This window comes from Zonotrichia albicollis, chromosome 26 (assembly GCF_047830755.1).
Source record: "Zonotrichia albicollis isolate bZonAlb1 chromosome 26, bZonAlb1.hap1, whole genome shotgun sequence".
In the NCBI taxonomy this organism is placed as follows: domain Eukaryota; kingdom Metazoa; phylum Chordata; class Aves; order Passeriformes; family Passerellidae; genus Zonotrichia; species Zonotrichia albicollis.
This window is the reverse complement of record NC_133844.1, coordinates 6,853,831-6,881,314: the sequence shown is the minus strand read 5'-3', so window position 1 is coordinate 6,881,314 and position 27,484 is coordinate 6,853,831. Positions and strand designations below refer to the sequence as shown.

General features: G+C 46.1%; 1 protein-coding gene across 6 annotated transcripts in view; it reads left to right on the top strand.

Moving 5' to 3' along the window:
- The first annotated feature begins 726 nt into the window (after nucleotides 1-726).
- Nucleotides 727-27,484, top strand: part of NSD3 (nuclear receptor binding SET domain protein 3) — a 38,204-nt gene continuing 11,446 nt past the window's right edge. For 3 of the 6 annotated variants that reach the window (XR_012583818.1, XM_074559201.1, XM_074559205.1), the window contains exons 1-15: nucleotides 727-1,075; nucleotides 6,314-7,041; nucleotides 9,260-9,328; nucleotides 9,825-9,984; nucleotides 10,728-10,882; nucleotides 11,595-12,098; nucleotides 13,003-13,129; nucleotides 16,241-16,341; nucleotides 18,714-18,759; nucleotides 19,274-19,404; nucleotides 19,928-20,056; nucleotides 20,660-20,786; nucleotides 21,770-21,967; nucleotides 23,753-23,923; nucleotides 26,280-26,429. Coding sequence is in view for 5 of the 6 variants with exons in the window: in XM_074559201.1 (XP_074415302.1) it covers nucleotides 6,358-7,041; nucleotides 9,260-9,328; nucleotides 9,825-9,984; nucleotides 10,728-10,882; nucleotides 11,595-12,098; nucleotides 13,003-13,129; nucleotides 16,241-16,341; nucleotides 18,714-18,759; nucleotides 19,274-19,404; nucleotides 19,928-20,056; nucleotides 20,660-20,786; nucleotides 21,770-21,967; nucleotides 23,753-23,923; nucleotides 26,280-26,429 (2,752 nt within the window). In the remaining variant the exon portion in view is untranslated. The remainder of the gene's footprint in view (nucleotides 1,076-6,313; nucleotides 7,042-9,259; nucleotides 9,329-9,824; nucleotides 9,985-10,727; nucleotides 10,883-11,594; nucleotides 12,099-13,002; nucleotides 13,130-16,240; nucleotides 16,342-18,713; nucleotides 18,760-19,273; nucleotides 19,405-19,927; nucleotides 20,057-20,659; nucleotides 20,787-21,769; nucleotides 21,968-23,752; nucleotides 23,924-26,279; nucleotides 26,430-27,484) is intronic. The other 3 variants (XM_074559202.1, XM_074559203.1, XM_074559204.1) reach the window with 3 other exon arrangements.

Sequence of the window (27,484 nt, the reverse complement as noted above, 5' to 3'; positions counted from 1 at the left end):
AGCTGAGGGGTGGGTGGAACACACTGACAGCTCAGAAACGTCCCCAGCAGGTGAGAGGTGACTTGATCCCTTGACATTTTTAAGGGCCCTTCCAACCAGAGGTGTTCTAAGATTCCATGAAATATTACCCGGTTTTCAGAGACTAGAGGAGAAAAAGCAGGTCATTGCCCCAGTGAAAAAAAGGGTCCGGAACACTTTGGTTAATGGATGCCCAAACATTGAACAGTGTTTTAAAAAGTAGAAAATAAAATGGGGCAGATGGGTGAAAAAGGGGACAGAACTCCCAAGCCTGCTGCCAGAGATCCCAGTTTAAAGGGCTTTAAACTGGGCTTTAAACACATTTAGATTATATATAAAAGAGCTTTTCCTATGAGAATGAGGGACACAGATGAGTCTCCTGTCCTGTTCTTGAGGAGACTCATCTGTGGATGTTCCTGTGCTGCGCACAGGCCTTTAGGAAGATCCCTGCAGTGAGAAGCAGAATCACTTTTTAAATTTCCATTCTTACAGCTCTCCCCAGCCCATCCCCTCGTCCCTCTTGTCCGAGGGGCCCAGAAATGGACACAAATCCCGCCCAGTCCCCCCTTGTTCCCATCTTCCCCAGGGGTCACGCCGCCGCCACACCGGGCCGAACTACACCTCCCGTGATGCCTCGCGGCGGGCACCGCCCCGGCGGCCAATGGGCGAGGGCGGCGCGTGCGCGCGCGGCTGCGCAGTGCGGCGGCGGCGGCGGGGGGCGGGCGGGGGCGGAGGCGCTCGGCGGGGCCGCACCGGCACAGCCGTTCCAGCGCCGCCGCCGCCGCCAGCGCCTCCCTCAGCCGCCGACCCGCCGGACCCCGCCGGGCCCCGCCAGCGCCTCCCTCGGCCGCGGCGGGAGCTGGGGGCGGGCGGCCTCCCCGGGGCGGAGCCGGCGCTAGCGGCGGGGGCGCGGAAATCGAGGCCGGGGCTCCGTCGCGGCCTTGCTGGTGCTGCGGGAGGAGGAGGAGGCGGAGGCCCCGCGCCGCCCCCGCCGCCGCCTTTGTCTGCGCGGGGCCGGGCGGACGCGGCGGGGCCGTGAGAATGGAACTGACTGAAGGTGAGCGCGGGGCCGCGGCCGCCCCGGGGCGGAGGGGCCGCGGCCGCCATGTTGCTGCTGCGGGAGCTGCGGCGGCACCGGGGCGGCGGGGCCGGGCCCCGGGCAGAGCCCGGTCAGAGCTGAGCCCGGTCGGTACAAACCCCGGCTCTGCAGGACCAGAGCCTGGTCAGGACAAGCCCCGGCTCTGCGGGACCCCCGGCCGGTTCCGCACTCCCCGCTCCGGCCCTGCCGCTCTTACCGGGGCCGTGCCCCGTCCTGTGCCGGGTTCGCCCACCGGAGCCGTCGGTGTCACCGTGCCGCGGCCTCCGCAGCTCGAGGAACGCGGTTTTATTGCGCGCGGGAAGAGCTGCGCATCAGCCGAGGGTTTGTTGTTGCTCCGCTGTTGTTTTGCTGCGGTGCTGTTGCGTTGTGCTGCACTTTGTTGTGGTCTCGCTGTGCTTTCGTTTCGCTGGCGGTGCCCTCGGTTGTTTCAGTGGAATTTGTTGTTAAAAGTCTGAACGATGACACGGTTCTACAGATATAAACTAGCCCGAAGGACGGTATGAAGTAGCCAGTTGTTATAGTAGGTGGGAAAACTGTAGCGTGTTTTGATGGCTGTTCAAGTCTTTCAGTGGCCTTTGCAGAGATGCACAGTGAATGCTTTGGTAGTCATATATATATATATTTAATTATTATATTTACGAACTGCTTGGAAGGATTTTGCTCCTGAGCACGTGCTTTATGAAGGTGCAGGGTAAGAGTGAAGGATGGTGGTCAAACACTGTATGTTTTGTTTTAATACAAGCATATTTTGCATTTCCCAGTTTCACGACTTTGCCTGAGTTTAAGGGGGTTTGTGTGACACACGTTGTGGTTCTTGCCCTGACTGTGATACCTGACTTCTGGCTTCATAGCAATATTAGCCCATGATTTTTCCTGAAAATCCAGAGTTTTTGCTCCGTGTTTTCTATTTGAATCCCGTGGCTCTCTAAACAAACGAGTCTCTGAACTCCTTTTTCAGACAAACCCCAAGTTGTTTCTTTCTGCAGCACCGTGGGAAACTCCTTCCAAATGCCCTTATCTAGCCCAGTTACAGACGTGACTGTTTTTTCTGGCACTCACAAACCAAACACAAAACACCTTTACAAAGGTGCACAGGGAAGCAGCCTCACCTCATGCTTTAAAGTTTGTCAAGAGGCCTCTGATTCACCACTGGTGTCTGCCAGGAGGAACAGCTCAGCCCAGCTGGAGTCAGGAAAAATCCACAGGTTTCCTGTTAAAGACTCAGGTGCTGTTGAAAATTTGGTGTTGTCTTAACGTGTGCAAACAGAGCTTTGTCTGGGGGATTTGTTAAGGACATGCAGAGAGGGATGGGACAAAGCAGATTGAGTGCAGGGATTAGTAGGAACAATTGTTTTATTTATCTGTGTATTTCATACAGTTGTGGCCCACCAGGATGATGTTCCAGGTGACAGAGGTGTCCCTCTGGGCCGTGGTGAATGTGACCAGGAGCAGTGGGTGTGAGAGTGAGGTGTGTGTGAACTTAGGGCTTTGAGAGGTCAGGAGTGATTGCATCACTTCAGACACCCGGCCTGTCCAGCCAGCTCTGTCTGTCTGTCTGTCTGTCAAACACCTGCAGCAGTGAGGAGAGCAGCCCCAGTGCAGCTTGGATGTGAAACTTTGGGGTGAAGCAGCACAGGAAATGGCAACAAACATCTGTGGGTAGGATGTGAGCAGAGGTTTGAATCTCTCTGCTTTAGGTCTCTGTGGACAGGAACTGGGTGCTATTTGGACACTGAGATGTCCTGGAAGTTCTGCTTTTGAGGTTGGTGATAGAAAGCCCAGCTCAGGGTGACGAGGCAGTGACACCATTCTGAGCACACACTGACTCACAGCAGTGCTTCCAGCTGCTGCCTCACAGCACACACCTTCCATTTAAAACACACCTTACCTCTGCCTGCACTGGCCCTGGGTGGGTGTTGTCAACACAAAAGGTTTGGTGAAACCTCTTTAAAATGTTTGTATGCTGGACTTCATCAGTAGCTGTTGTTTTTCTCCTTGCTGTGGTCACAGCCAGTCCTACAGAGCTCCCTGATTGGGAGTAAGAAAAGCTGTGACCACATGGGATTGGAGTTCTTTGATAATCTGAGGTCAGTTGTTGTTTAGTCCAATGCAGCATGGAAGCAAAGTTTGAGAACTTCAAGTCTTATTTTTCTGAAAGCAGAGTTGGAAAATACTCATATTAAAACTGGTTTTAGATAAGTGGAATTGTTGGTGAAAAAGTGAACCTGGAGGATCCATAATCTCTGCAAAACCTTCCTCTCCCTGAGCACTCACTCTTGGAGTGGAACTGGTTTGTTGGGTTGTGCTCAGGATGGGAACTGAAACTATCAGTGTTCACTCTGCTAGGCTGCCCTGCCTTATCCTGTGCTGCTTCTATTTTACCATTTACCTTTTCCTCTGTTCCTTTGAATTGTGCCTCTCCCATGGGTGACAGGAAAATATTTACTGAAGGTGTGTCAAGTCTCAGTGTTTGTAAATGGCCCTGTGTCCCTGTCTGCCCTGGGAAAGGACTGAGCAGAGTGGGGGATTTGCACCTTCTAAGAGGAAACGTTCTCATTAGGAAATACAGTTGTACTTTTCAAAGTGTTAATTTCAAATTGTTTCATTGTTGATTTCAAGTTGTTTGCAGCCTCTGTGAAGTGTCCATTTCCTACAAACCTTGAAGTGATGAAATAGTTTCTTTATCTGTTCATCTCCAGTGTTGTATCAGTGCAGGATCTGTTATGGGTCATGTTTGGAAGCCAAACTGTGCAGTTCACAGAGGCTGCCACGGTGGGTTCATAGAGTAATCACTGGCCTAGTGAGAAGAATTTATTCTGGAATACTTTTCTGCAAGATCAGCTGGAAATCCCGTTATCCTGTGGTCTGGGTGGTGTTGCTGTGTGGCAGGGACAGCTCTCTGTGGTGCCAGTGGGGTGTTCCTCACATTAGTGCTGAGTGGGGACAGACACAAAGTGATCCTTGCTTGGGTTTGGCTGTTGAGGTTCCTGTGTGCTCAGGGTTCCTCGTTGTGTCCTGGTTTTGTGGTCACTCTCACTGTAATCCTGCCCAGCTGCCACTTCACTGGGCAGTGTGTGGGGCAGAATTTTGGGCAAGGAGAGTGAGAAAATCTGGGTGTGTTAACAGTGATGGCAGTGAGAGGCAGAGAGCAGCCTCAGTGCTTTGGGGCTGCTGGGGCACTTTGTGCAGCCCTGACCCTGCTTCTCAGCCTGCACAGAGCTCCTGAGGAACCAGTTTGGGATGGGGTTTGATCCCAGCTGTGCAGCACAGGCTGAGGGACACAGCTCCAGAACAAATAAAAAACCCAAATAACTCTGTTCTTTAACTGGTGGCTCCTAAATGCAGTGCTTTGGAGTTCATTAATCCACATTTCAGTCATGTAGCAAAACAGAGCACAGGGGCAGCCACCTCTGCAGAGCCTGTGGGAGCTGCACTGGCAGCCGGGACTGTGCCCTCCCAGCTGTGGATGTTCCTGAAGTGCTGCCACAGCTTCCCAAGAGTTTTTAATAAGTATTCAGAAGATTGAACCTGGTTTTAGTAAAAAATAAAACCCATCCAATGTGAGAATCTACTGTTTGCTCTTTGGTTTGGCAGATGGAAAGTAACAATTCAGTGGTAAATTGTGCAAACAGTCCCACTTCCTCTTCCCAGAACAGGGGTGGCTTGGGGTTTTTGACCTTGCTGTGCAATCCCAGTGCTGCTCCTCAGATCTGCTGCCCCTGATGGTGCTGCCCGTGTTGGTTTGCTGGCTGATGTGCAGAGCTGTGGAGGAAGGGATGGTTTCATAGCCCCAAGGTTTAAAAGTTCCTGCAATGAGAAAATTCTGCTGCAGAGCCTTGTGCTGTTATTGCCCTGAGTTGCTTAATTACAGGGACAAACGTGCCCAAGTCAATCTCACAGGACAGTGAAGATGAGGACAAACATCAAGTGTGAAGATCATCAAAAACCATCACCCCAAAACATCCAGCACAAATGTGTTGGAGTTTTTATTCCTGTTGGAACTTCAGTTACTTTTTGCTGTCTTAGAGGAGGGAAATTCTCAGTGTTAGGAAAGCTCTGAGGTATTGAGAGGGTGAGAATTGCATGTGGGCAGGGTTTAGTGGAGGTTTCCTGTAGAAGAAGTGTCTGTGGGATGCATTAATGTCATTTCTAACCCAGACCAAAAGGGCACAGTCACCGTCCTGTGTGCCCACACAGGCACAACAAACACCATGGGGCTGTGTTTGCTTTGGAAGGGCTGGACTGACCTTGTGGGAAGCAAACTGGTGTTTCTTACCTGCAGGTCAGGTCAGTCACTTTGTGTTGCTTCTTGTTGAACATTGGGCTGCTTACACGAATGCCAAAGCCTTCTCTGAGCCTGCAGTTGAGTTTTGGAAGTCTGACTTTGATTGAGTCTGATTTTGGTGCTTTAATATGCACAGGAAGGTTGGAGGTGTGGAATCTCACTCAGTGAGTAACATCTGGGTTTAGGGGGCTGTTGATGCTGAGGCTTTGAATCATGCAATGCTTAATACTAAAATAAAGTGTGAGGGGCAGGAGAATAACCCTCCTCACACAGCTGCAAACTGTACCCTGCTTTTCTGGGGAGGGAGGAGGTTGGGAAGCTCCATCTGAGGCTGCTGCAGGGCACTGATTTCCCAGTGGCCAAGGTGGAATGACCCTCTTGTTTTCGTTGTGCTGCTGTTCAGAGCATCCCATGGCTTGCCCAATTTTGGCAAGGAGGTGGGGAGGGAGGAGGAGAAGAGATTTCTCTGTTTGTCTTTCTGTGGTGTTCCTGGTTTGTGCAGTTTACAGTGACTGTGTCAGGACAGCTTGGTATCTCTTATCTGCTGCAGGGTGAAATGCTGTCCAGAATTGCTTCAGACTGGAATAACCCTTCCTAGAGCATGGCTAGGGAGGCTGGGGAGTTTGGCACTGTTATTCTGACTTTGTAATACTTTGGCTTATAGTTCTTAAGCACTCCTAGGTGCTTTTGATATTTTTTGAAATGTCTTGGAAAAGAAGAAATTTGCCATATGAAAGACATGCCAGTAAAGGCTCAGTAACATCAGTCCTCTCTAAATCCACGTGAGGGTGTCTGCTGAATAGAGAGGGGGAAATTGTTCTTGAGATCCCTTTTTTCCTCAACTGTTTAATTTGCTTAATTACCGTTCTTTAATTTACACTGACTTCTTATTTCCCTTCCCCTGCCTCTAGGCCCTATGAGAAAAAGGGAAAGCTAAGGATGCTGGAGCAGAACAATGGATTTCTCTTTCTCTTTCATGCAAGGGATCATGGGAAACACAATTCAGCAACCACCTCAACTCATTGACTCGGCCAACATCCGCCAAGAGGAGGCCTTTGATGGCAGCAGTGACATTGCCGAGGATGGGGGCCGGACGCCGTACGAGGCCGCGCTGCAGCAAGGCTTCCAGTACCCCACGCCCTCAGAGGAGCTGCCCACCCTCACCAACGGCTACCCCCCTGCCATCAGCATGTACGAACCCCAGGGCAAGTACCAGGGCTACCCTCAGTACCCCAATGGATCTGCCAATGGCTTTGGGACAGGCAGGAACTTCAGCCCCACGGAGTATTACCAGCTGGAGAACTCCAATGGCAGGCAGCACGAAGTGCTGGAGAAACCTTCCCCTCCTCCCCAGCCGCCTCCACCACCACCACCACCACCTCCACAAGTGGGGATTCCAAAGAAGACTGGCTCACCAGAGATCAAACTGAAAATAACCAAAACTATCCAGAACGGCAGGGAATTGTTTGAGTCCTCCCTGTGTGGGGACCTGTTGAATGAAGTCCAAGCGAGGGAGTACGCTAAGGCAAAACATGAAGGGAGGAAAGAGAAAAGGAAAAAAAGTAGCAAGCATGACTCTTCCCGCTCGGAAGAGCGCAAGGCACACAAAATTCCAAAATTAGAACCAGAGGAGCAAAATGTAAGTGGAATGGTAATTGAGCCATGTGTACACCTGGTGTTGTTGATGGAGAGCGTGTCCAGCAGGGTTTGTCCTTGTTCTGGCTGTGTGCACGCTGAGTCACCAGGCTGTAGGCAGAGCCTCAGGATGAGGTTGCCAGGAGCTGTGTCTGTAGGTAACACAATGGTGCTTTAAAGGCTCATGTGAAAAACATATCTTAGAAAATTGTTTTTAAATATTGTTTAGTGTTCTAACGTGTTTAGAGTTTGCTACGCTCTGGCCAGTGTTGAAGATGGAACTTCTGGATGAAAGCTGACACATTCCTAAAATTGCCTCTCAAAAGAATGCTAGGTTGTTGAGTGGAAAGTGAGGTTCCTTGGCGTATTCAGCAGTGAAACATTAATTAATCATGTACCATATTGTCCATATCCCGAGGATGTACATCAGGTGGTGTTAACTGAGATTCTGGGAAGCAAAGACCCAGATTACCTTGGTGCCCTCTTGTTCTTTTTCTTTCAGTTTCATAAGCCACTCCAATACTTCTGTTTCCTTTTCTCATGCTTGTTTCTGCCACCTCTGTGGTGCTGGTTTCTGCCTCTCCCACTTTGAGGGAATGGGTGGCAGAGAGGCTGGTAAGCACCAGGAATGGGGAAGTTGCCATTTCTGGCAGGGACAGAAATTGCCTACGTTACAGAACGTAGCTGAGTGTGTTGTCAGGCCTGAGGAAACCCTTGGTGCTTGCTGTTCTCTTCAGGGAGAAGATCCTGTCCTGCAGGATCTGGTGGAGTGGTTCTGTGCTGCAGGGAGCTGCTGGGGCCCCTGTGAGGCTGCAGGAGCTGCTGTGTCCTGCTGGCACTCCCTGAGCAGCATCTCTTGCACTGCTCCTGCTTTCTGGCCAGGCTCCATCACCCCCACATCAGCCTGTCAGGTCGTTTCCCCTCTTACCAGTGACTCCTGTTCTACTCCTGGAGCTTCAGCTGTGCCTGTCCCCCTGGCTCTGTTACCTGCTTGCCATGAGAATGGAATCTTCTGTTTCTCACAGACTGAACCAAAACCTTGCATCTTGAATTCCAAGCTCCTGGGCATGTGTGTCATGCAGAGTTCACCAGAAATCTTGGTCTTGCTATTGTTTTCCTTGTTGCTTTCATTTCCCTTTCTGAAGGTGGTGTTGCAATAAATGTTTCGTGGAGCCCAGCCCTGTTTCAGACATGGCCTGCTCTGACAGGAGCAGGATTTTCTGCTGGTGCTTCTCGGTATGAGTTTGCCAGGGCAGTCTCAGGTCCATTGTCCCATCATTTTACTTTCCACTGCATGATTTCATCTTCATGTACACTTTTGTCACCTTCAGTGTTAAAGGTGTGAGATTTGTGGCTTGGGATCATCTTCATAGGAACAAACAACTTTTGGTACAACTGTGGTTTTATAGTTTTGCATGAGGCTGTGGCAAGTCAGGTGGTCACCAGTTGTTCCTTATTCTGATGCTGTAATTTCAGAGGAAATCCACTGACTCTGAGGGGATGCCCAAAGTGGAGAGGCTGATTTAAAATGGAAATGTTGTGAAAACACGGGTGAACATCAAGCTCTGAATCCTTATTTTGAGAATCAGCCTTTCTGCTCAGAAATTGTGTTCTGTGAGGAGCTGGGTGGCATTTGTCTCCTGAACCTCATCCCCTGTCCCCTCACACCCACCCCACGTCAGTGTCAGCTTCTGCTCAGGGCTCATTCTGCTCTGTGTTGTGGATTTTTGATCCTCCAAATATATTTGTCAACTCTATGCAATATAGCATCGATTTTACAATGGTCATGTTGTATATTTAGCATAATTTATGTACTGCAGTTCTGGCAAATGACTGGTGCACAGTGAGACTCACCACATCACTGTGGATATCCTCACATGGGGTTCTCTGGTTTTTTTAAAATTGTGTGTTATTTTAGGTGGAAAGTTACTTGGATTTGCTGTTTCTGAATGTATGTTCTTCTGTCATCTGTTACAGGAGAGCACAGTTATATTTAGCTGTGATAGTAATGTAAATAGCATAGGGAAAACCAGGTAATTTTTTATTGTGATGTTACTGTGTTAATTAATAGTCATATTCACATTTTCTGGGTTCATGGTTGCTTTTCTCTCTTGTGAGTTATCTTTTTCTGCCTGGTTTCACTATTATCTTCTGTTGTTTTACTGTCCCTTTACAGTAAGTCTTGTTTTCCTTTTTTCTCTTCATTGTTACCCATTTCTTAGAGACCAAATGAGAGGCTTAGCACACTCTCTGAGAGACCAAGAGAAGATGCAGTGCTGGAGGAAGCCCCGGTTAGTACCTGCACCAATTAACACTTTGGGAACTCAGAGAATGTCTGTTTCTTCCATTGATTCTTTAATTTATCTGCTAAATCAGTTGTCATTTCTTTTAAACTCTTATTACTCTAATTACTACATCAACACATCTCTTATTGTACTGGATTTATTGTTTTATTTTATTCCTAAATATTTCTTTTATTTTATTCCTATTTTATTATTTTATTTTATCCTAAAAGTAGTATTTCTAATCGACTTAGGAAGCAGAATCCTTTTTGGGGGGGTGGCAGTTGCTCTTTTTGTCTCTGTTTGTCAGTGGTGTTGTTACATAAATCCCAGCTGCGTGCAGCTCCTTTCTTTCACATTTCTAAGAAATGTTTTTCTCATCTTGGATTATCAAACCTCAGGGATATCTGAGAGAACAACAACAACAAGTCCCTGTGGATGGCGTGTGCATCTCCAAGTGCTCTAAATCCTCTCCTGTGGCTTTAATCTGGTGTTTCCTTTGCAGGTCCAGCAGCTCGTGCCATCCCTTCCAGCACAGGGCACCCACGACGTCAAGTTCCAGGTTGGGGATCTGGTTTGGTCCAAGGTGGGGACGTACCCATGGTGGCCTTGCATGGTGTCCTGTGATCCACAGCTTGACGTGCACACCAAAATTAATACAAGAGGTGAGGCAGGAAGCTCTTAGCCAGAGTGGCAGGTGTCTGTAGCTGTTCTGTTATTAAAAATATCCTCATGCTAAACTGCCTTTGTGGGGTGAATTCTGCTGTGTGTGTGCTGAACAGGACAGAACTGGTACCTGCTGTGTGATCTCTGCAGGTGGCACTGTGGGAATGGGCTGGTGCCCAGGTGTTTCTGCTTTTCTCAAGTCAGTGGGAGAGTTCAGTGTGGGCAGGGTGTCCTGAGCATCTGTTGTTGTGTTATGAGGGTCCTCAGGATGAGATTTGACACCAAGTTCTCAGAAAGCTGATTTATTAAATTATCATATCATATAAAATTATATACTAAAACTATACTAAAGAAAGAGAAAGGAGACATCAGAAGGCTAGAACAAGAATGATAATAAAAACTTGTGACAGATGCAGAGAGTCCAACACAGGTGGCTGTGATTGGTTATTAAATTAAAACAATTCGCATGGAACCAATCAAAGATACACCTGTTGGTGAGCAACCTCCAAACTACATTCCAAGCAATCAGATAATTATTGTTTGCGTTTCTTTCCTGAGGATTCTCAGGAGAAAATCCTTAGCAAAGGGATTTTTCAGAAAACATGATAACAAGCATCCATCCCACACTGTTCTGGATCTGGGCCACTTGGGCCAGGTACCTCCACTTGCAGGAAGGAGGAGGGAGGTGTGAGCTGAACAGAGCAGTGTTGGTACAACTGCTGAGTGGTGTTTGCCCTTTCAGGTGCCCGGGAATACCACGTTCAGTTCTTCAGCAACCAGCCAGAGCGGGCCTGGGTGCACGAGAAGCGCGTCCGCGAGTACCAAGGGCACAAACAGTACGAGCAGTTACTGGCTGAGGCAGCCAAGCAAGCCAGCAACCACTCTGAGAAACAGAAGGTACAGGGGGCACTGGGGGGATCATCTCTGTAAGGGAGATGCTCCAGGGCAGGTCTGGAACTCTTCAGGGCTTTGTCCTGAGAAGGACTGGGTGGATCTCACCAGCAGAGAATTCTGTGTCTGCATTTATTAAAGTAAAGGATGACTATGAGAGGGGGAGAGAATGATGTATCTGACTCTAACTTATTAACAGGTTAATTATTTACTTTATTATACTATAATATATTAATAATTAATTACTTTATTATACTATAAGTGTATAATACTTTATTATACATTTCATCTAAACTGAATCTGCCAAGCACTTGCTTTGCACACAACTGCACAGAACTGCACTCCTCTCTTGATTGCTTTGTGACTGTCAGCAGACAGACACACACTCTCAGCCCTAATAGCCAAGGAAATAAAACATCTTCACTTTTGATAAACAATCTCTGTATTGACACAATATAGGCACAGTAAGTGATAAGACTTGTGCTCTCTCTTTCTCTGAGGTTCAGAGAACGTGAATCTCAGAAATATTCTTGGAAAAGATTGTGCCTTGATTTTCTCTGTGAAGAGGACGTGGCAACATACATACATTCAGTGTCAAAAATACCCTGTAAATGGAGAGCAGACTGCTGCCTGAGAGATGCAGAGACCCTTAGGGCTGTGTTTAAGTGTTCTAGTGGCAAAATCTTCAGTGTAACCACTGCTTGTCTTGTCCCCTAAGATTCGCAAGCCGCGGCCGCAGCGGGAGCGAGCGCAGTGGGACATTGGCATTGCCCACGCCGAGAAAGCGCTGAAAATGACCCGGGAGGAGAGGATAGAACAGTACACCTTCATTTACATAGACCAAGAGCCAGAGGAAGCTTTGGCCAAAGCCAAAAAGACTGCTGCTTCCAAAGCAGAGGCCAAGAAGAACCGGCGGCCGAAGGCGGCGCCGAGCTCGCAGCCGGAGCACGGCCCTGCGGCCCCGGGCTCCTCACCCTGCCACGGTGAGCGCCGGCAGGGCCAGCGCAGGCACTCCAGCCCCGAGGAGGAGGAGGCTCCACCTGTGAAAATCGCCTGGAAAACAGCTGCAGCTAGGAAATCCCTGCCAGCTTCCATCACCATGCACAACCTGGATCTGCAAAAGTGTAACATGTCTCCGGTTGTTAAAATTGAGCAGGTTTTTGCCCTTCAGAATGCTGCTGGGGATGGAAAGCTCATCGATCAATTTGTTTATTCCACCAAGGTACGTGCTTGGTGCAGTGACCCTTCTTTTGCTCCTGAGTGATCCTGAGTCTGCCTTGCTGGGGAGCTTGAGCTGTGTCCATCAAGCTTTCACCACCCATGTTCCTTTATTGGAGAAATTAACAGACAGAGGTGACAATAGAATTTTTCAGGGCACTGAACCCCATGTTCAGTGCTGCTCTGACAGTAACTGTTTTGGTGGTGGCAGAGCAGCTCCCTACAGATGGCTGTATTTTTGTTTATAACACATTAAATATATTAAATATCTATATATTTATATTAATATATTAATATAATTGATATTAACATATCATTATAGTATTATATATTATTATTGTATTTTTATATAAATGTATAATTAATATTAATATATTAATATATTTAATATATAGAGAATATATTCTGCTTCCTACTTGAAATAGTCCAAAAAAATTCTTGATACAATCAGTGGTTTTGTGGGAAACAGATGACAAAACTGTTCATAATGTACTAAAAAGTAATAATTACATTTTGTGTAACAGACTTTTAAATTGAGTTCTGCCTCTGAGCTTCCTTCAGGTGCACAGCAGCTTCCCACAGTCAGTGTAAGGAAAAGGCTTAGGACTATTTCTCTGCCTCCTTCTTCTGCCTCTCTACCTGGAGAGTGTTTATTTCATCCTAAGCCCTATAGAGAAGGTAATGTTTAGAAAAGTCACTGGAATTATTTTTTCCTTGTGTGTGAGGGGAGATTGAGAGGGGTGGAAAGTTGTGCAGGGAAGCAGTTCCATAGCAGATTAATCCTGTCTATGTGTTGGCTTGGAGAGCATTGATTGTTTCTGTTCTGAGATTCAGGGGCAGGCCTGTTACCTGGTAGCAGCACAGCTTTGTAACAGGGGAAGACAATCTTTTCCTTTTTTCTTTTCAAGGGAGTTGGTAACAAAACAGAAATAAGCGTCAAAGGACAAGAGAAATTGAATTCTTCATCAGCTCAGAGAAGTGAGAAAGCTGTGGTGCAAAATGCATCTTCTCCTGAGACAACTTCTGGGGCAGCAGGTAGGGAAACTGCAATCCTGCTCTGAACCTGAGCCTGCAGCATGAGAACTCAAATATCAAACCCAGCATTTTCTCATTACTTAAGAATTATTAACATTTTTCTGTTCACAGAGTAATTGTAATGAGCATGGCTAATGTCACACATGGTGAGCCAACACACACAGCGTGGCTGTGGGGTGGGATTGGTGGTTTGGCCTCTGAACTTTGTGTCTGCAACTCCCAGCCTGAGGCAACATACTCAAGGGATGATGTCCTGTGCAGAGCAATGGAAAGTTGGTTTAGAAGACAACCCAGTGGATGTGTGTTAGCAGGGTATTGCCCTGGCTTTTGGTCCCAAATGGAAAATATGAGAGCTGTCATGAAAGCAAAAAGAGTCGGGAAGTGGCACATTTCAGTGGGGGATGTCTGATTCAAGGTGGAGACTCCCTAGGCTTTGTTGTTCAGTTTTTGCAGGGATTTTTTAAAAACTGCTTCAGCTAACTCCATCCAAATGAGGTGGTGCTTGCCTTTTGAAGCCATCACAGAGGGTACATCAAAAGTTTTGAACTATCAGGTCTGAGGGAGAAGAACCACTGAAGCAAATCGTGGAACTTGGACCTGAAATGTGAAAACCTTGAATGAGCTGTTTGAACCTCATAATGTTGCCAGGTGTTACTTCTGCTTTAACTATCCATCCATTTGATTATTTCTCCCTTTCCAAACATGAAATAGATGAGAACCAGAGTCAGAAATCTCAGTGGTCAGCATCCATGAGTCCTGTGCAAACACAGTTCAGGTTCTGGGTGTGTGCTGGTTTTAGGCAGGGTTATTTGCTGGTTTATGGAGTGTTTGGGACTGCAGCACTTGAATTTCCTGCTCTCAGGGGGGATGCCCCTGCTGTTGACAGTGGTGGTTCTTTCCAGCTGTGGTTGCTGTGGCTCCTTGGATTGCCTTGCAGCAGCAGAGGCCATCTCCATTCTGCTCCTCTCACCTGGGATCTAAAGGCTTCAGCTTCCCTTTGGCTCCTCAGATGTAGGGGGTGGGAATTCTGAGCCTCTCTTTTTTCATTTTCTCAGGCTTTTTGGATACCTAACACTCCACCTGCTAACACCCTGTAAGTGCCTGAGCTTACCTGCAGTGCCCACTCCAGTCACTCTCAAAGCCATTTCCAAAGCCCAGTTTTTGGTCCCCTCTTGTGGAACATAACTGCCAAGTCCTTTTTTCAAATGTAAGGTCAGTGGAACTTCAGAATCCCTTTATGGTAAAGTATTTGCCAGACTTACTCTGGGAGTCCTTATTGCTAACCTTCAGTTAGATAACAGAATTCAATAATGCTGGAAAGGTAATTAATTCCCTTACTTGAAAGTGCAAGAGCAGCCCTGAGAATCCCTGGCCTGCAGACACTGAACTGGGATTCATCTCCAGCAAGGTGGAGGGCTGGTCCAACATCTCTCCTGAAACTTTGGATGAAAATAAAGCTGAAGATGGGATGGGAGCATTGTGAAGGTGATGACTGGATCCTTGGAGAGCAGGAAGAGGAGAAAGTGCCCATTGCAGTGATCAATGTGCTGTCAGCCAAATTCCAGTTTCTGGAATTCTCTGATCCAGGGCTTGATCTTTTCTCCTTGGCTTCAGGGAGAAAATCCATTCTTGCTTAAAGTAACTGTTGGTCACATCTGCTCAAATTGACCTGAAGCTGCTTCTGGGGATTTTGGTCACACAGCAAAGTGACAAAAGATATTTCCCAGCTCTGATGTGGAGACCCACTGCTGCTGTGCAAGTTCTCAAGGGATGGGGCCTAACCAGAATTTACTCGTGGACAGACAGGATGGATGTTGACCTCAGTCATTAATTTCTAAATTATTAATAACTAATTACTATTATTCATTAATTAATATGCTGTAAAAGCTTTTTCCCTCTAAGAAAAACAAATTTTTCCCCTCAGAAAGCCAATTATTGTAACATGATAACATTTCCAGCTGTGTAGTTTAGTCACTGAGACATTCCCAAGCCATGCAGCCATGGGAAAAAAGTTTTCATTTTTTTTTTTCTCTGCAGTTCTTTTGCAATGCTGTCTTTCAGTCTGGTTCTAGCCTGTGTGTGTCTCTAGATACTTGATCTGACAAGACCAGGCAGGTTCACAGCTCCTAACAGTGCATCCATCTGACACAGTCAGCTCCCAAGAGTTTGCAGTTTTGCTTGGAAGAAAACAAAGTATTTCCCAGTTGTATTTTATGGGTGAAACCTCCCAGGCTGAAAATCCACCAAAATCCTTCCCAGCAGCTCATTGTAAATGCTCAGGTGCCAGTTCTGTCAGCCCCAGGTGTTGTGCTTGTTCCAGCAGCTGCCCATGGGGTTGTGTCCTTGGTTCTCCATGTGCCTGTTTGGGAGGTGCTGGAGCACAGAAAGATCTTTTGATTTTGCCAGCCTTATTTACCAAAATTCCAGTAGCTCCCTCTTCATCTATTGAAATGTCACAGTAACCTTCATTAATCTGAGTTTGTTTTCTATGCTAATGCTTTGAAAAACTTGTTTTTCACATTCATCAATGATGGTAACGCATCATGGTTGATGCCTCTGTTTGTGCTGAGTTTTTCTTCACCTCAGAGCTTTCAGGTGAGCATTGAGGTCTGGTGTGGCTGCAGGTGGTCCAGGGTGGGACAGAGGCCATCACCCCACAGAGGGGGACACAGATCTGGCATTTGGGAGGAGATCCTGAAGCTGTGCTTTGCATCTGAAATTTCTAGTTTGTTTTTGTTCAAGGAGTTGGTTGTGGCTACCTTCCCAAAGCACCAAAGATGGACTGTTTGGTTCAGAATTACCCAGGTGAAGACCATACCAGAGAGGTGTGTTATGGATTATGGAAATCTGTTTGCCCTAATCTGAATTCCAGCCTTTTGTTCCAGTCTGTTACTTGTGTCTGTTTTCTGAAGCTGATCTCTGGAATCAGAATGTGTGTCTGCAGCCACAGCACCAGCTGGTCGATAGCTTGGAACTGAATTTAAAAATAAAACATTCAAAAGAGGACAAAGTCTTGGTTTCGTTCCTTTACCTCTTGGTTTGGTGTTGCACATCTTGCTGTACCTCAGAAATACAAGGAATCAAATAATGGAAACCTTTTTCCTTCTTCAGGTTCTGTAGAAAAGAAGCAACAGAGAAGATCGATTCGAACCCGCTCCGAGTCTGAGAAATCCACTGAAGTTGTGCCAAAGAAGAAGATCAAAAAGGAGCAGGTTGGCTTCCTCCATGTAGAGAGTTAAAATATATTGTATTCATAAATGTTGTGGCTTATATTGGTGCCTTTTTATTTTTCTCCATTTTTCCCCATCGGGTTTCGGTTTGGACTATCCTCCATGAAATCCCCCTGTCAATGCCATTGCTGTGACTCTGCTACTGGCATCTTCTCAGTATCAGTCAGGCTATGGAAGTGATGGATGACTCCTAATGAACCTGCCATGTTTCCTTTGAGATTTCTGTTCTGAGCAAAATGGGTTTGTTTCAGTGATTTCTCTTGGATGGAATTGCCACCAGGTTCCTTCCTTTGGCTCTTGATTTAGCTGCTGGTTTGTGTTGAGGCTTTGTTTTTTTAAATGAAGTTAGAGTGATTAATTTGACCACTTCTGAAAATGGACTTCAAGAATGATTTCACTTAAAGATGAATAGTCAGACTTTCATGTTGGCAGACATCAGCAAAACAGTTCTGGGATATACCATTTTTTCCTGAAATAGTTCTAACGTGTACAGGGCATTCCTTTAATCTGGATGTCAGACAGACAAATGTTGTTGCTTTAAGAAAATTTTAATCATAAAAAATTTCTGCGTGGAAATGAGTAGGAGAGTGCAGTGGATGGACAGAAATACCAAAACCTGCATACACTTTAAACAAGTTTGTCAAAGTTGTTGGTTCTTCTCCTTGCACGGTTGATTTTTCCTGCTTCAAAGGCCTCTGTCTGAAAGCTGAGAATTTTATATAAATGTTTCATAGTTTAGCTTTTCCCAGTGAGAATTTTTAAAGAGGGATAGTCAGGATGAAGATTTATATGAGAAGGGGAAAAAATATTTTTATCTCTTTAATTTATTCTTCGCCCTTTGCGCTTTGTTTTGCACTTCCTTCACTTCAGAGACTGAAAGTGAACTCGGTTGCTTTTTTGGGGTTTTTTTCCTTATTTTTCCTTTGATGCTGCAGCATTTCTGCACTGCTGTGCAGCAGAGGAGTGCTCCAGCTCGAGGCAGTTTCTTAGAGAAACTTTAAAGCAATTCAAGTGTTGGGTGTGTGACACCTGATGTGGACTGTGGAGCCTCTTGGCACGAGCTGTTGCGGCCTCCCCCTTTCAAAAGAGTTTTTTTATGTTTGTAAAGATTTCTTAATTTAACAAAGGTATAAGAACCAACAAGATGAACTTCATGGATGCCAGGTAGCTTCATGTGCTTCTCTTACCTGGCTGACTCAGTCTGTGGACTTTAATTAAAGTGCTTTTCTCAGGAGAAGTATCTGGCTAAAGTGAAACCCAGGGGCACTGTAATGCGCTAAACCTTGAATGTATTAAGTTAAATTTTAAAAAAGAAAACTTACTAACTTCTTACAATTATGCAACAATATTTGTTACCCAAAGTCAAGTTTTCTTGATTCCCCAGTTAGTCTGCAACAACTTGGTATAAAATTATAACTGGAACGAGTACAATTAATGGGAAAAACAAAATGTTGATGCTACTGTTACAGTGACTAGTGGAGAAATAAAAGTGATTGTTTAGATTTTATATTTGTATTACAAAATGTATCCTATACAAATCCTTCTACTGTATGTTTTTACCTATTGTACAACAAAATAAAATATTTTTTAAAAAAATTATAGAATAATCCTTAAATATTTACTAAATGTGTTTCTCCATGCATATGTAACCACATTGCAAAGCAATAACTTGTAATTCTTAACCTTGAAAACAGGATTTTAGGCTACAGCTTTCATCTGTAAATATTACCCAGTCACCAAATTCCCACATCTTCCATGTGTGTTGGCAGAACAGTTCCTAAACTTCTCCCTAGGGTCAAGGACTGGAAGTGCTTTTGCAAGACTGTAAACTTGTGCATTTGTGTGCTGCAGTGCCTGTGCCCTGGAGTTCCAGCTGTGTAGAGCCCTGCACCACGGCACCTGGGCAGCCTGTGCAGAGCTCTAGACGGGGAGCAAGGGCTGCAGGAGCTGCAGGGAGCAGCGAGTGACCCACCCTGTGCCTCCCTAGCCCGGTGCCAGCCCTGCCAGGGGCACCCAGTGTGCTCACACAGCTCTGTGTGGGCTTTGCACAGCACCAGGAGTGAGTGGCCAAGGGTGCTCCTGCCTGCTGGACACGGATGCAGCGCTCCTGGCACCTTCCTGCCCCAGGGCAGAGAGGAAGGACCTGCCTGGTGGCCCTGCCTAGTGGCCCCTGGCTGCCAGGGCTGTGGGCACCAGCCTAGGCAGGAGTGGATCCAGCAGGACGTGGAGACTCGGGCTGAGGAGGGGGTGGCAGCTCCCACCTGAATTGTAACCCCTTGAACTGACCTGTTTGCTTTTTGGTACTAGGGAGAAACTTTCCTATGGTGTTAACTGTGCATTTTCCTTTCAAACAGGTTGAAGCTGTCCCACTGGCAGCAGTGAAGACGGGGTTGCAGAAAGGTGAGTGAGAGGTGAAAATTAACTCAGCTGACCTTGGTGGCCTGTGGCCTTTTGGCAGCAGCTTTGCTCCATGTGAGCCACAATGTTGGTGCTCTGTAGGGCTGAGCTCAGCTTCCCTGGGGGCAGGCTGTGTTTGGGGTTCTGTCCTTGTGTATTGCTGGGGAAGGATGGAGTTTGTTCATAGCTGTAACCCCCAAGTCCTTCTGGGCATTCTTAAAAATCTCTGCTTAGCCAAAGTTAAAGATGGATGATGAAGAGCAAATCTAAGGATTTGTCCTCCCTTAGAGACAATTTATTGCCTTCCTCCACTGCATCGCCATGTAAAAAGTGTGTCAAAACTCTGCCTAAGCTGGTTTTCAGTTAATTTTCAGGGAGAATTCAACTAGTAACAAAATTGCAAACTGAATAATTAAGACAGATAATGGAATCCAAGCCCTCGCCTTTTTTTCTTTTATTAAGTTTAGGCAAAAAGTCAAGACCATGTATTAAACTAATTTTAGCGTGTTGTGTTAAGGTGCCAGTGAGATTTCAGACTCGTGTAAACCCTTGAAGAAGAGAAGTCGTGCCTCCACTGACATGGAACTGACCAGCTCAGCCTACAGGGACACGTCTGACTCTGACTCCAGAGGACTCAATGATTTGCAGGTAAAGGTTTCATGGTTGGTTCTCCCAGGAACCTGAACAAGCTGTCAGTGTACAAGAGGCTTTTCAGTTGATTATTGCTAAATATTGCTAAATATGTGAACTCTTATTTTCTACTAAATTTGAATCTTTTATTATCTAAAAACATAAAACCTAGTCTGTTCTAATCCCCTCCACTGGTTTGTTGTAAAAATACAATATTTACTTACAAATATTCCTGTTACTTTGTCTGGCAAAACATTGGTTTAGATCATGGTTTGCTCTGTGGAAGGTTTGAAATTCTTGGGGAATTGGGAGATGCTGCTGTGTCTGGTGTAACTCCTAGAGAGCTCCTTATGGTGTTTGGCTTTTACAGGTAAAATATATCAAGAAGGCAGCACTTGTGTCATCCCAGTGAAGTCCAGCACCTTTGTGTCTCTTGACTTACCAAATGTTCTTTTGCTCAACAGTGACAGAAATATTTTTCCTGGTGTGGTTGTGGTTTGGCATGCCTGGTTTGAGAGCCATGGGTTTTTCCTCTTTGTAGGGCAGCTTTGGGAAGCGTTCAGACAGCCCCTCAGCCACTGCTGATGCTGATGCCTCAGATGTACAGTCAGTGGACTCCAGCTTATCCAGGAGAGGAACTGGAACAAGTAAAAAGGACACTGTTTGTCAGGTAACTGGTGATACTGGGAAGTGATGGATGCTAAATATGTATCCCCTATTTCTGTTAGTTCTTTTAATTTGACTTCTCAGATAAAATATCCAGGTTTTAAGGAGTTTTTATGCTCTGGAAATGATTCATATTAAATGATTCCTCAGCCCCCCTGCAGGCCAGAAAGCTCAGCAGCTGGAAGGTGATGTCTAATCCACACCTGCCAGCATCAGTAGAAAAAGTATAGATGCCATTTTCTGCTCCATTTGAAGATTCCAGATGGTTGGTCAGGACAGGACAGAGCGAGAATTTTTCAGTATTTAAAAAACCATAAATCCTGGGATGTTCTGCCCAGTTCCCTGGTCAGTAGTAAAGAACCTGAAGAGCCAGAGCAGCTTGTTCCCTGAGGCATGGAGGGCAGGTGGGTGCTGTGGTGCCTCTCCTGTCTCTGGCTTGGCTTGCACCAGAGCAAGGTGCAGCGAGTGCTGGGATTGTCCTCACCCTGAGGTTTTTCAGGTTTAGTTCTGCCTTACCCTAATTCTGAAGCAATTCCAGGCAGTTGTGTTGCTAGCTCCTGGTGTGTCAGGGTGCCCTGTTCCCTGCTGAGCTCTGTGCCTGTTGCAGATCTGTGAGAGCTCTGGCGAGTCGCTGCTGGCCTGCGAGGGCGAGTGCTGCAGCATGTTCCACCTGGAGTGTCTCGGCCTGAAGGCTATGCCTGAGGAAAAGTTCATCTGCACCGAGTGTAAGAATGGTGAGTGTGTGTTCTGTGCCTGGAAAATGGGAGGGATTTCCCCCTTTCCTCCCATTCTGGTCAGAGCAAACCAAGGTGGTGCTTTCCAAGGGTTTCTGAGTTAAGTTTGGGTTATTCTGCTGCTTTTTTAACCTCTGAGACCAGATTCTCATTTTCTATTTAGCAAGTACCTTGTAAGAAAAAAAATAATGAGCTGCTTAGGGTTTTACTTGGAATAAGAGATTTTTATGTGAGCAGCTACTGCAGTGTTACTGTGGATCACAGTAACCCAGCCTGCTGGATGGGAAGGATCCTGTATTGCTCACAGTCTGTTGGCTTCAGAATTTGTTTGGACAATATCAGTATGTCAGAGTGGGGGGGTTTCAGTTGTGGGTTTCTCTGAGTCTGCATTGAAGGCACTTGAGGCAGTAATTCATGTTCAGACTCAGGTGTTTATTATTTGTTATCAGTAAAACAGCCTCACTACTGTGAGTTTGACAGCTTTTCATTAGAAGGCACAAAATAGCCAACAATTTCTTGTTACAAGGTGTTTTAAGACTAAACCATCCAATTAAGAACTGACACCTAGATTATTTTCCCTTTTAACCCAATAACTGATCCCATAGAGCCCACAATGGGGACTTTTCTGCCCAATTACAAAATGCCACCCAAACCCATGGAGAAAGAGGAAGAAGCAGCGTGAAGAAGAAACTCAAGATGACGTCCTGTGCCCTCCATCTTGCTTCCATCCACAACATACTAAAAATCCCAAAACCTAAATTTCTCACTGAGTTATACACCTACACTACTCTCTATAATCTATTTCACACTTTTGTGAATTCTGATCTATCTTGAAGTCTGGGAAAGTTTCTTCATGAATGAGTGTCAAAGTCAGTGCTCCACTGGAGGTCAGGGCAGACAGGGAAATATTCACTGTGGCGCCCTGGGTTTCCACATCAGAGTTTGCTTTTACAATTGGCATTCCTTATTCCTTCTCTTCCAAGGAGAGCACACGTGCTTTTCCTGCAAGCAGCCTGGCAAGGACGTGAAGCGCTGCTCTGTCAGCACCTGTGGGAAGTTCTACCACGAGTCCTGCGTGCGCAAGTTCGCCACGGCCCTGTTCGAGTCGCGCGGCTTCCGCTGCCCGCAGCACTGCTGCACCGCCTGCTCCATGGACAAGGACATGCACAAAGCCAGCAAAGGTGAGCCACAGCAGTGTGCCCCCTGTACACAAAACTATCCTTTGTCCCCTTGGAGGAGTGACAAAACTATCCTCTGTACCCTTAGAAAGGAAAGAAGCCCAGTTTTGCTCCTCAATTAGGTGAAAAGACATCTTGTAGGACCTGGGGGACTTCACCTCAAACGTAAGGATACCCAAGTAGACAGGAGCCAAAAAGTCCCCTATAGGAGTGTGCTTCTTGTTGACAGAGTGACAAAACTGTCCTTTGTCCCCTTAAAAAGGAAGGAAGCCTTCTCCTTAATTGGGTGAAAAGACATCTTGTAGGACCTGGAGGACTTCACCTCAAACTTAAGGATAACTAATTGCACAGAAGCCAAAAAGTCTTGTATAGGAATGTGCCCCCTGTTGATGGAGTGGCAAAACTATTTTTTGTCCCCTTAAAAAGGAAATAAACCCTTTCCTCAATTAGGTCGAAAGACATCTCATAGGACCTGGGAGACTTCACCTCAAATTTAAGGATAACTAATTGCACAGAAGCCAGAAAGTCTTGTATAGGAGTGTGCTTCTTGTTGACAGAGTGACAAAACTATCCTTTGTCCCCTTAAAGAGGAAAAAAGACCAGAAGTTTCGCTCCTCAGTTAGGTAGAAAGATATCTCAGAGGACCTGGGGAGCTTCACCTCAAATTTAAGGATACCCAACCGGACAGGAGCCAAAAAGTCTTGTATAGGAATGTGCCCCCTGTTGATGGAGTGGCAAAACTATTTTTTGTCCCCTTAAAAAGGAAATAGGCCCAGAAGTTTCTCTCCTCAATTAGGTGAAAAGACATCTTGTAGGACCTGGTGACGTCTTGTAGGACTTCACCTCAAATTTAAGGATAGCTAATTGCACAGAAGCCAAAAAGTCCTGCCTGAACAATTTACTAGAAAAATAAGAGAACAAAGAAACGAATCACTTTAGAGAGGTGTTTTACCAGGGGCAAGGACCTCTTGCACCTGTGTGGTGTTTGTAAGGGTCCCCAGGACAAGGTGAGAGATGAAAATCTGACTTCATGTTTTCAGAAGGCTGATATGATATGATATGATATGATATGATATGATATGATATGGTGTGATAGGATATTGAAGAATACTATACTAAAACTATATAAAGTATACAGAAAGGATACAGACAGAAGGCTTAACAAGAATGATAATGAAAAACTGGTGACTGACTCCTCAGAGTCCAATACAGCTGATGGTGATTGCTCATTAAGTAAAAAGTGCATAAGAAAGTTTGTTACAAGAATGTAAAACATCAGAAGGGTTAGAAGAACAGGGACAGGTTTAATGGAAGCCAGGGGTTCACAGTACTAGGCCAAAGAATTGAAGGCAATTTGTAGTGAACAATTGTTTTTCAAGGAAGAAGATCCTTTTAGAAATGAACTAAAATGTTTAAAGCAAACAAATAGCCTCTAGAATGATGGAAGTTTTTCTTAACAATTTTAAAGCGAAAGTTAAGGGGTAATATTTTGAAACTTTCTTTAGAAAAAAGATGTAGCTGTTTCCTTTTTTTACACCATTGGAATAGACCCAGCCTTGCCTGTGCCCTGTCCTGACCTGAGCATTGGTTGGGACGAACACTTTTTCTGTTGACCTTCCTCATGGCAGCTGCTCAGCTCTACTCCCAGCTGTGCTGTCTCTGAAGCCTGCACCTTGCAGCTTTCCCAAAACCCTTTAATTTTGCAGATTCCCACAGTCCCCAGTGGTATTTTCCAGCTGGCTGGCTGGCTGCTGCTAGCCCTGGGTGTGTTTGCTGTTTCCTGAGCAGGTCGCATGGCGAGATGTCTGCGCTGCCCCGTGGCCTATCACTCTGGAGACGGCTGCATCGCTGCAGGAAGCTTGTTTGTGTCATCCCACATCCTCATCTGTAGTAACCATTCCAAAAGGACTCACTCCTCATCAGCTGTAAATGTAGGCTTTTGTTTCGTTTGTGCAAGAGGTGAGACGCTTGGTTTTTTCCCTGTTTATAGTTCTATAGTTTATAGTTGTCATTTGTGTAGTTTAGTGATAAAAATAGTGTTTCGTGAGGAACTCCTCCCTTAGGGCTTGCTGGGGTTAAATGCTGCCTGGGATTTTTTTATGTAATTTAATTTAATTTTATTTTGGTCAGCAGTTCTCATGAGATTCAGCTCGCTGTGTTGGTCCATTTGATAGCCAGAAGCAGCACCAGGCACTCAGGCCCACTTGTTCTGCCAGTAAAGGAGGGAAAAGCAGATCCCAATCCCCCCATTCCAGCCTTTCCATGCTGAGAATGCTGTGTTGTTAACCATTATATTAAGCAGAAGGAGATTGTTTCACTGCTACAAACTTACAACTAAGTTTTAATACTAAAAATTGGGATTTACTCATGAGCTAGAATAACTCCATTTATAACTTGAGAACTTTGAAAGAAAACCTTTAGCAGTACTGTATGAGCAGGTTTCATGCTGAGCTTTTCCATGTGTCAAAGTTCTTTTTTTTTTCTTTTTAACTTTTTTTCCCACTTGTTACTTTTATGGTTCTTCAGTCACCAGAGTTCTGCCAGAGAGCAGCTTAAAAAATGTTGTTGCAGCAGTTACTTTGGTCTCAAGATTCAAAAGTACCATTATTCTGTTGGAATAATATTAATGTGTACTTTCTACAGAATGCCAGCAGTTTATATTGGATGTGATCTCTGCAGCAGTTTTGAGAGTCACTAATAGGGAAATGAAAGTGAGCTGGATCCTGAAGTTTCTTGTTTTCATTTGTGTTCATTCAGGTGGAAGTTTAGTTTGGCTTGAGGAATAATTACACATCTCAGAATGACAAGAAATGCAGAAGGAATTTTTCATGCTTTTTTTTTCTTTCTTTCCACTTTACATTTGTTTAGTATTTCTCTTTATACCTGAATCTGGCTCCATCAGAGATGCAACTGCACAAGTCTGGATTTTCTCCTGGCAATCTAAATAACCTCTTGTGCCCTGGCAGATAGAATTCCCTGTCCTGTGTATTCCCCAGATCTTAATTAGGAGAACTTGAACAGTTCCAAACCATTGCCACTGCCTGAATCTTCTGTGTCTTAGAGCAGCTCTGTACTTGTTCCTCTAGAACATTCTTGTGGGGCTTGTGTCCACCAGGCCTGGCTGGAGTCAGGAGTGAAAGCACTGAGCCACCTGCTCAGATAGAAACAGGGAACTGAACACTTCAGAAATCCTTGGACATCTCCATGAGAATTTAATTAATGCTGATTTAATTAGTGTTAGTTGCTATCAGAAGCAGAGACTTTGTGTTTAGATGCAGTTACTGAAGTGAGAAATGTAGATGAGAGACAATCTACAAGATACACAAACTTGCTTTGAAATACAAGATATTTGAAGACCTCTTATTCAGCACCCTGCAATAACTGCAGTCAGCACGGTGCAGTTCATGTGTAGGGTCCCTTGTTTTAGGAATCCTCCCAATGATGCATGTCCAGGTGGGCTGACCCCAATCTTCTTACAGAAGGCACCATCCAAGAGCTTCTGTCAAACCCTCAGCTGTGTGTGTGTCCCTCAGGGGAAGAACTGGGGGTTCTCTTGGTAGCTCATCTTTCCTGTTTCTTTGGGGCTCAGCTGCTCTGCTCTTGCCATGAGTTACTGGCCAAGTGCTTCTCTCTGCAGCTCTGGGCTCTCAGCTGGGCTGCCTGGATCTTTAGATAATGAGGAAAAGCTTTTCTTGAGAATTGCAAAGGCCTGGGGTGGAGTTGTGTAGGGAACTGAGTGCTGGACTGTTCTGGAGCAGCCCTGGGAGGGCTGGGTGAGGCAGCTTCACCATCTAGGGCAGAACCTCCATCTGTGCTTCCCCCTTGGTGCCTTGCAGAACACTGACCTCCTCCTTGTTTTCCAGCACAGTGACAGAGACAAAACACTTCTGTAGGCAAGATCTCAGGGATTGGCTTGTGGGGAGTGGGACAGTGAGTTCTCATTCCCAACTTGTGTTCCAGCTGTAGCCCCAGTGCTCAGGGCACAGCCCAGCTGTAGTGACCATCACCCCAGGTCTGCTGGAGAGGGGATCCCATGGATTCACACTTTATTGCTTTTCTTATGCTTGTCTAGAAGGGTAAAAAAACAATTGAAATTCCACTTCATTGCAAGATTTTCCAGTTAAGTTTGACTCTCTCCAGCACAACCTCTTTGTTAGCGCAGACACTTTGTCAGACTTTCCTTTTTCTTCATTTTATCCTTTTTTTCATTCCCACATACTGCATTAGAGGTGTTCATTGGGTGTATTTGGTTTTTCCTTCATGGAATCATGGGTAGTTTCATTGCAACTCATCTCTTTCTGTTTGTTTCGTATAGGGCTGGTAGTGCAGGACCATTCAGACCCCCTGTTCAGTTCCTATGCCTATAAGTCCCACTACCTACTGAATGAGTCAAATCGTGCTGAGTTGATGAAATTACCTATGATTCCTCCTCCTTCGTCAGCTTCCAAAAAGAAATGTGAGAAAGGTAACCAAAATAGTTTCTTTCTCTTTAATTTACTTTCGCTTTTTTCTATTTTTTCTCTCTAAATCAACGGAGAAATGTCTGCTTGTCCCCTGACACTGACTGCTTTCAGTGGCCTTCACTCATGGTTTTTGTGAGCCTGTGTTCATGTTGTTGGCAATTTTTAATTATTTTTTTAATTATAAAAGGGCTTAAAATAATTGCTGTCACTAAATTCTCCTTGGAAGAGATTTGGTCACTCTCTGTCTGGCCTGGGCTGTTCCAGGTTCAGGGAGCTGTTGGCACAGCAATGTGAAGAGGAGGCAGATGGATGTTGATGTTATTGCAGTTCAGTATTTACCTGGATGATGTAAAACACTTCTTAAAGGGATTGGAAGCAGAGGGGAATGTGCTGCTTTGGACCTTGTGCAGGTCCTGAGAGGAGAGAGGGTGTTTGGGGCTGGACAAGGATGGGTGCTGTGTCCTTGTGGAGAGTGCCAGAGCAGGAGGGCAGGGAGGGTTGACCTGAGTGTGCCCCATGGGCCTCGTGTCCCACCTTCAGCACCGAGCCTGAGTGCCCCATCCTGTCCCCTCCCATGGGGATGGGTCCTTGCCACAGCCAGGCTGGGACCCTGCAGCTCAGGGACCCCTCCTGCTGCCGAGGGGAGTGAGGCTCTCTGGATCCCTGGGGGCAGTTCCTGATGCCAAGGGGCATGAAGGGCAGTTCCTGGTGCCAAGGCTCTCCAGACCCCTGCAGGACAGTTCTGCTGCTGAGGGGACTGAGGCTCTCTACATCCCTGCAGGGCAGTTCCTGGTGCCAAGGGGACTGAGGAGCAGTTCCTGGTGCCAAGGGGGTGAGGCTGTCCAGATCCCTGGGACAGTTCTTGCTGCTGAGGCTCTCCAAACCCCTGGGGGCAGTTCCTGGTGCCAAGGGACTGAAACTCTCCAGATCCCTGGGGACACTTCCTGCTGCTGAGGGGCAGTTCCTTGTGCCAAGGGGGTGAGGCTCTCTGGATCCCTGGGGGCAGTTCCTGCTGCTGGGGGGACTGAGGCTCTCTGGATCCCTGGAGCAGTTCCTG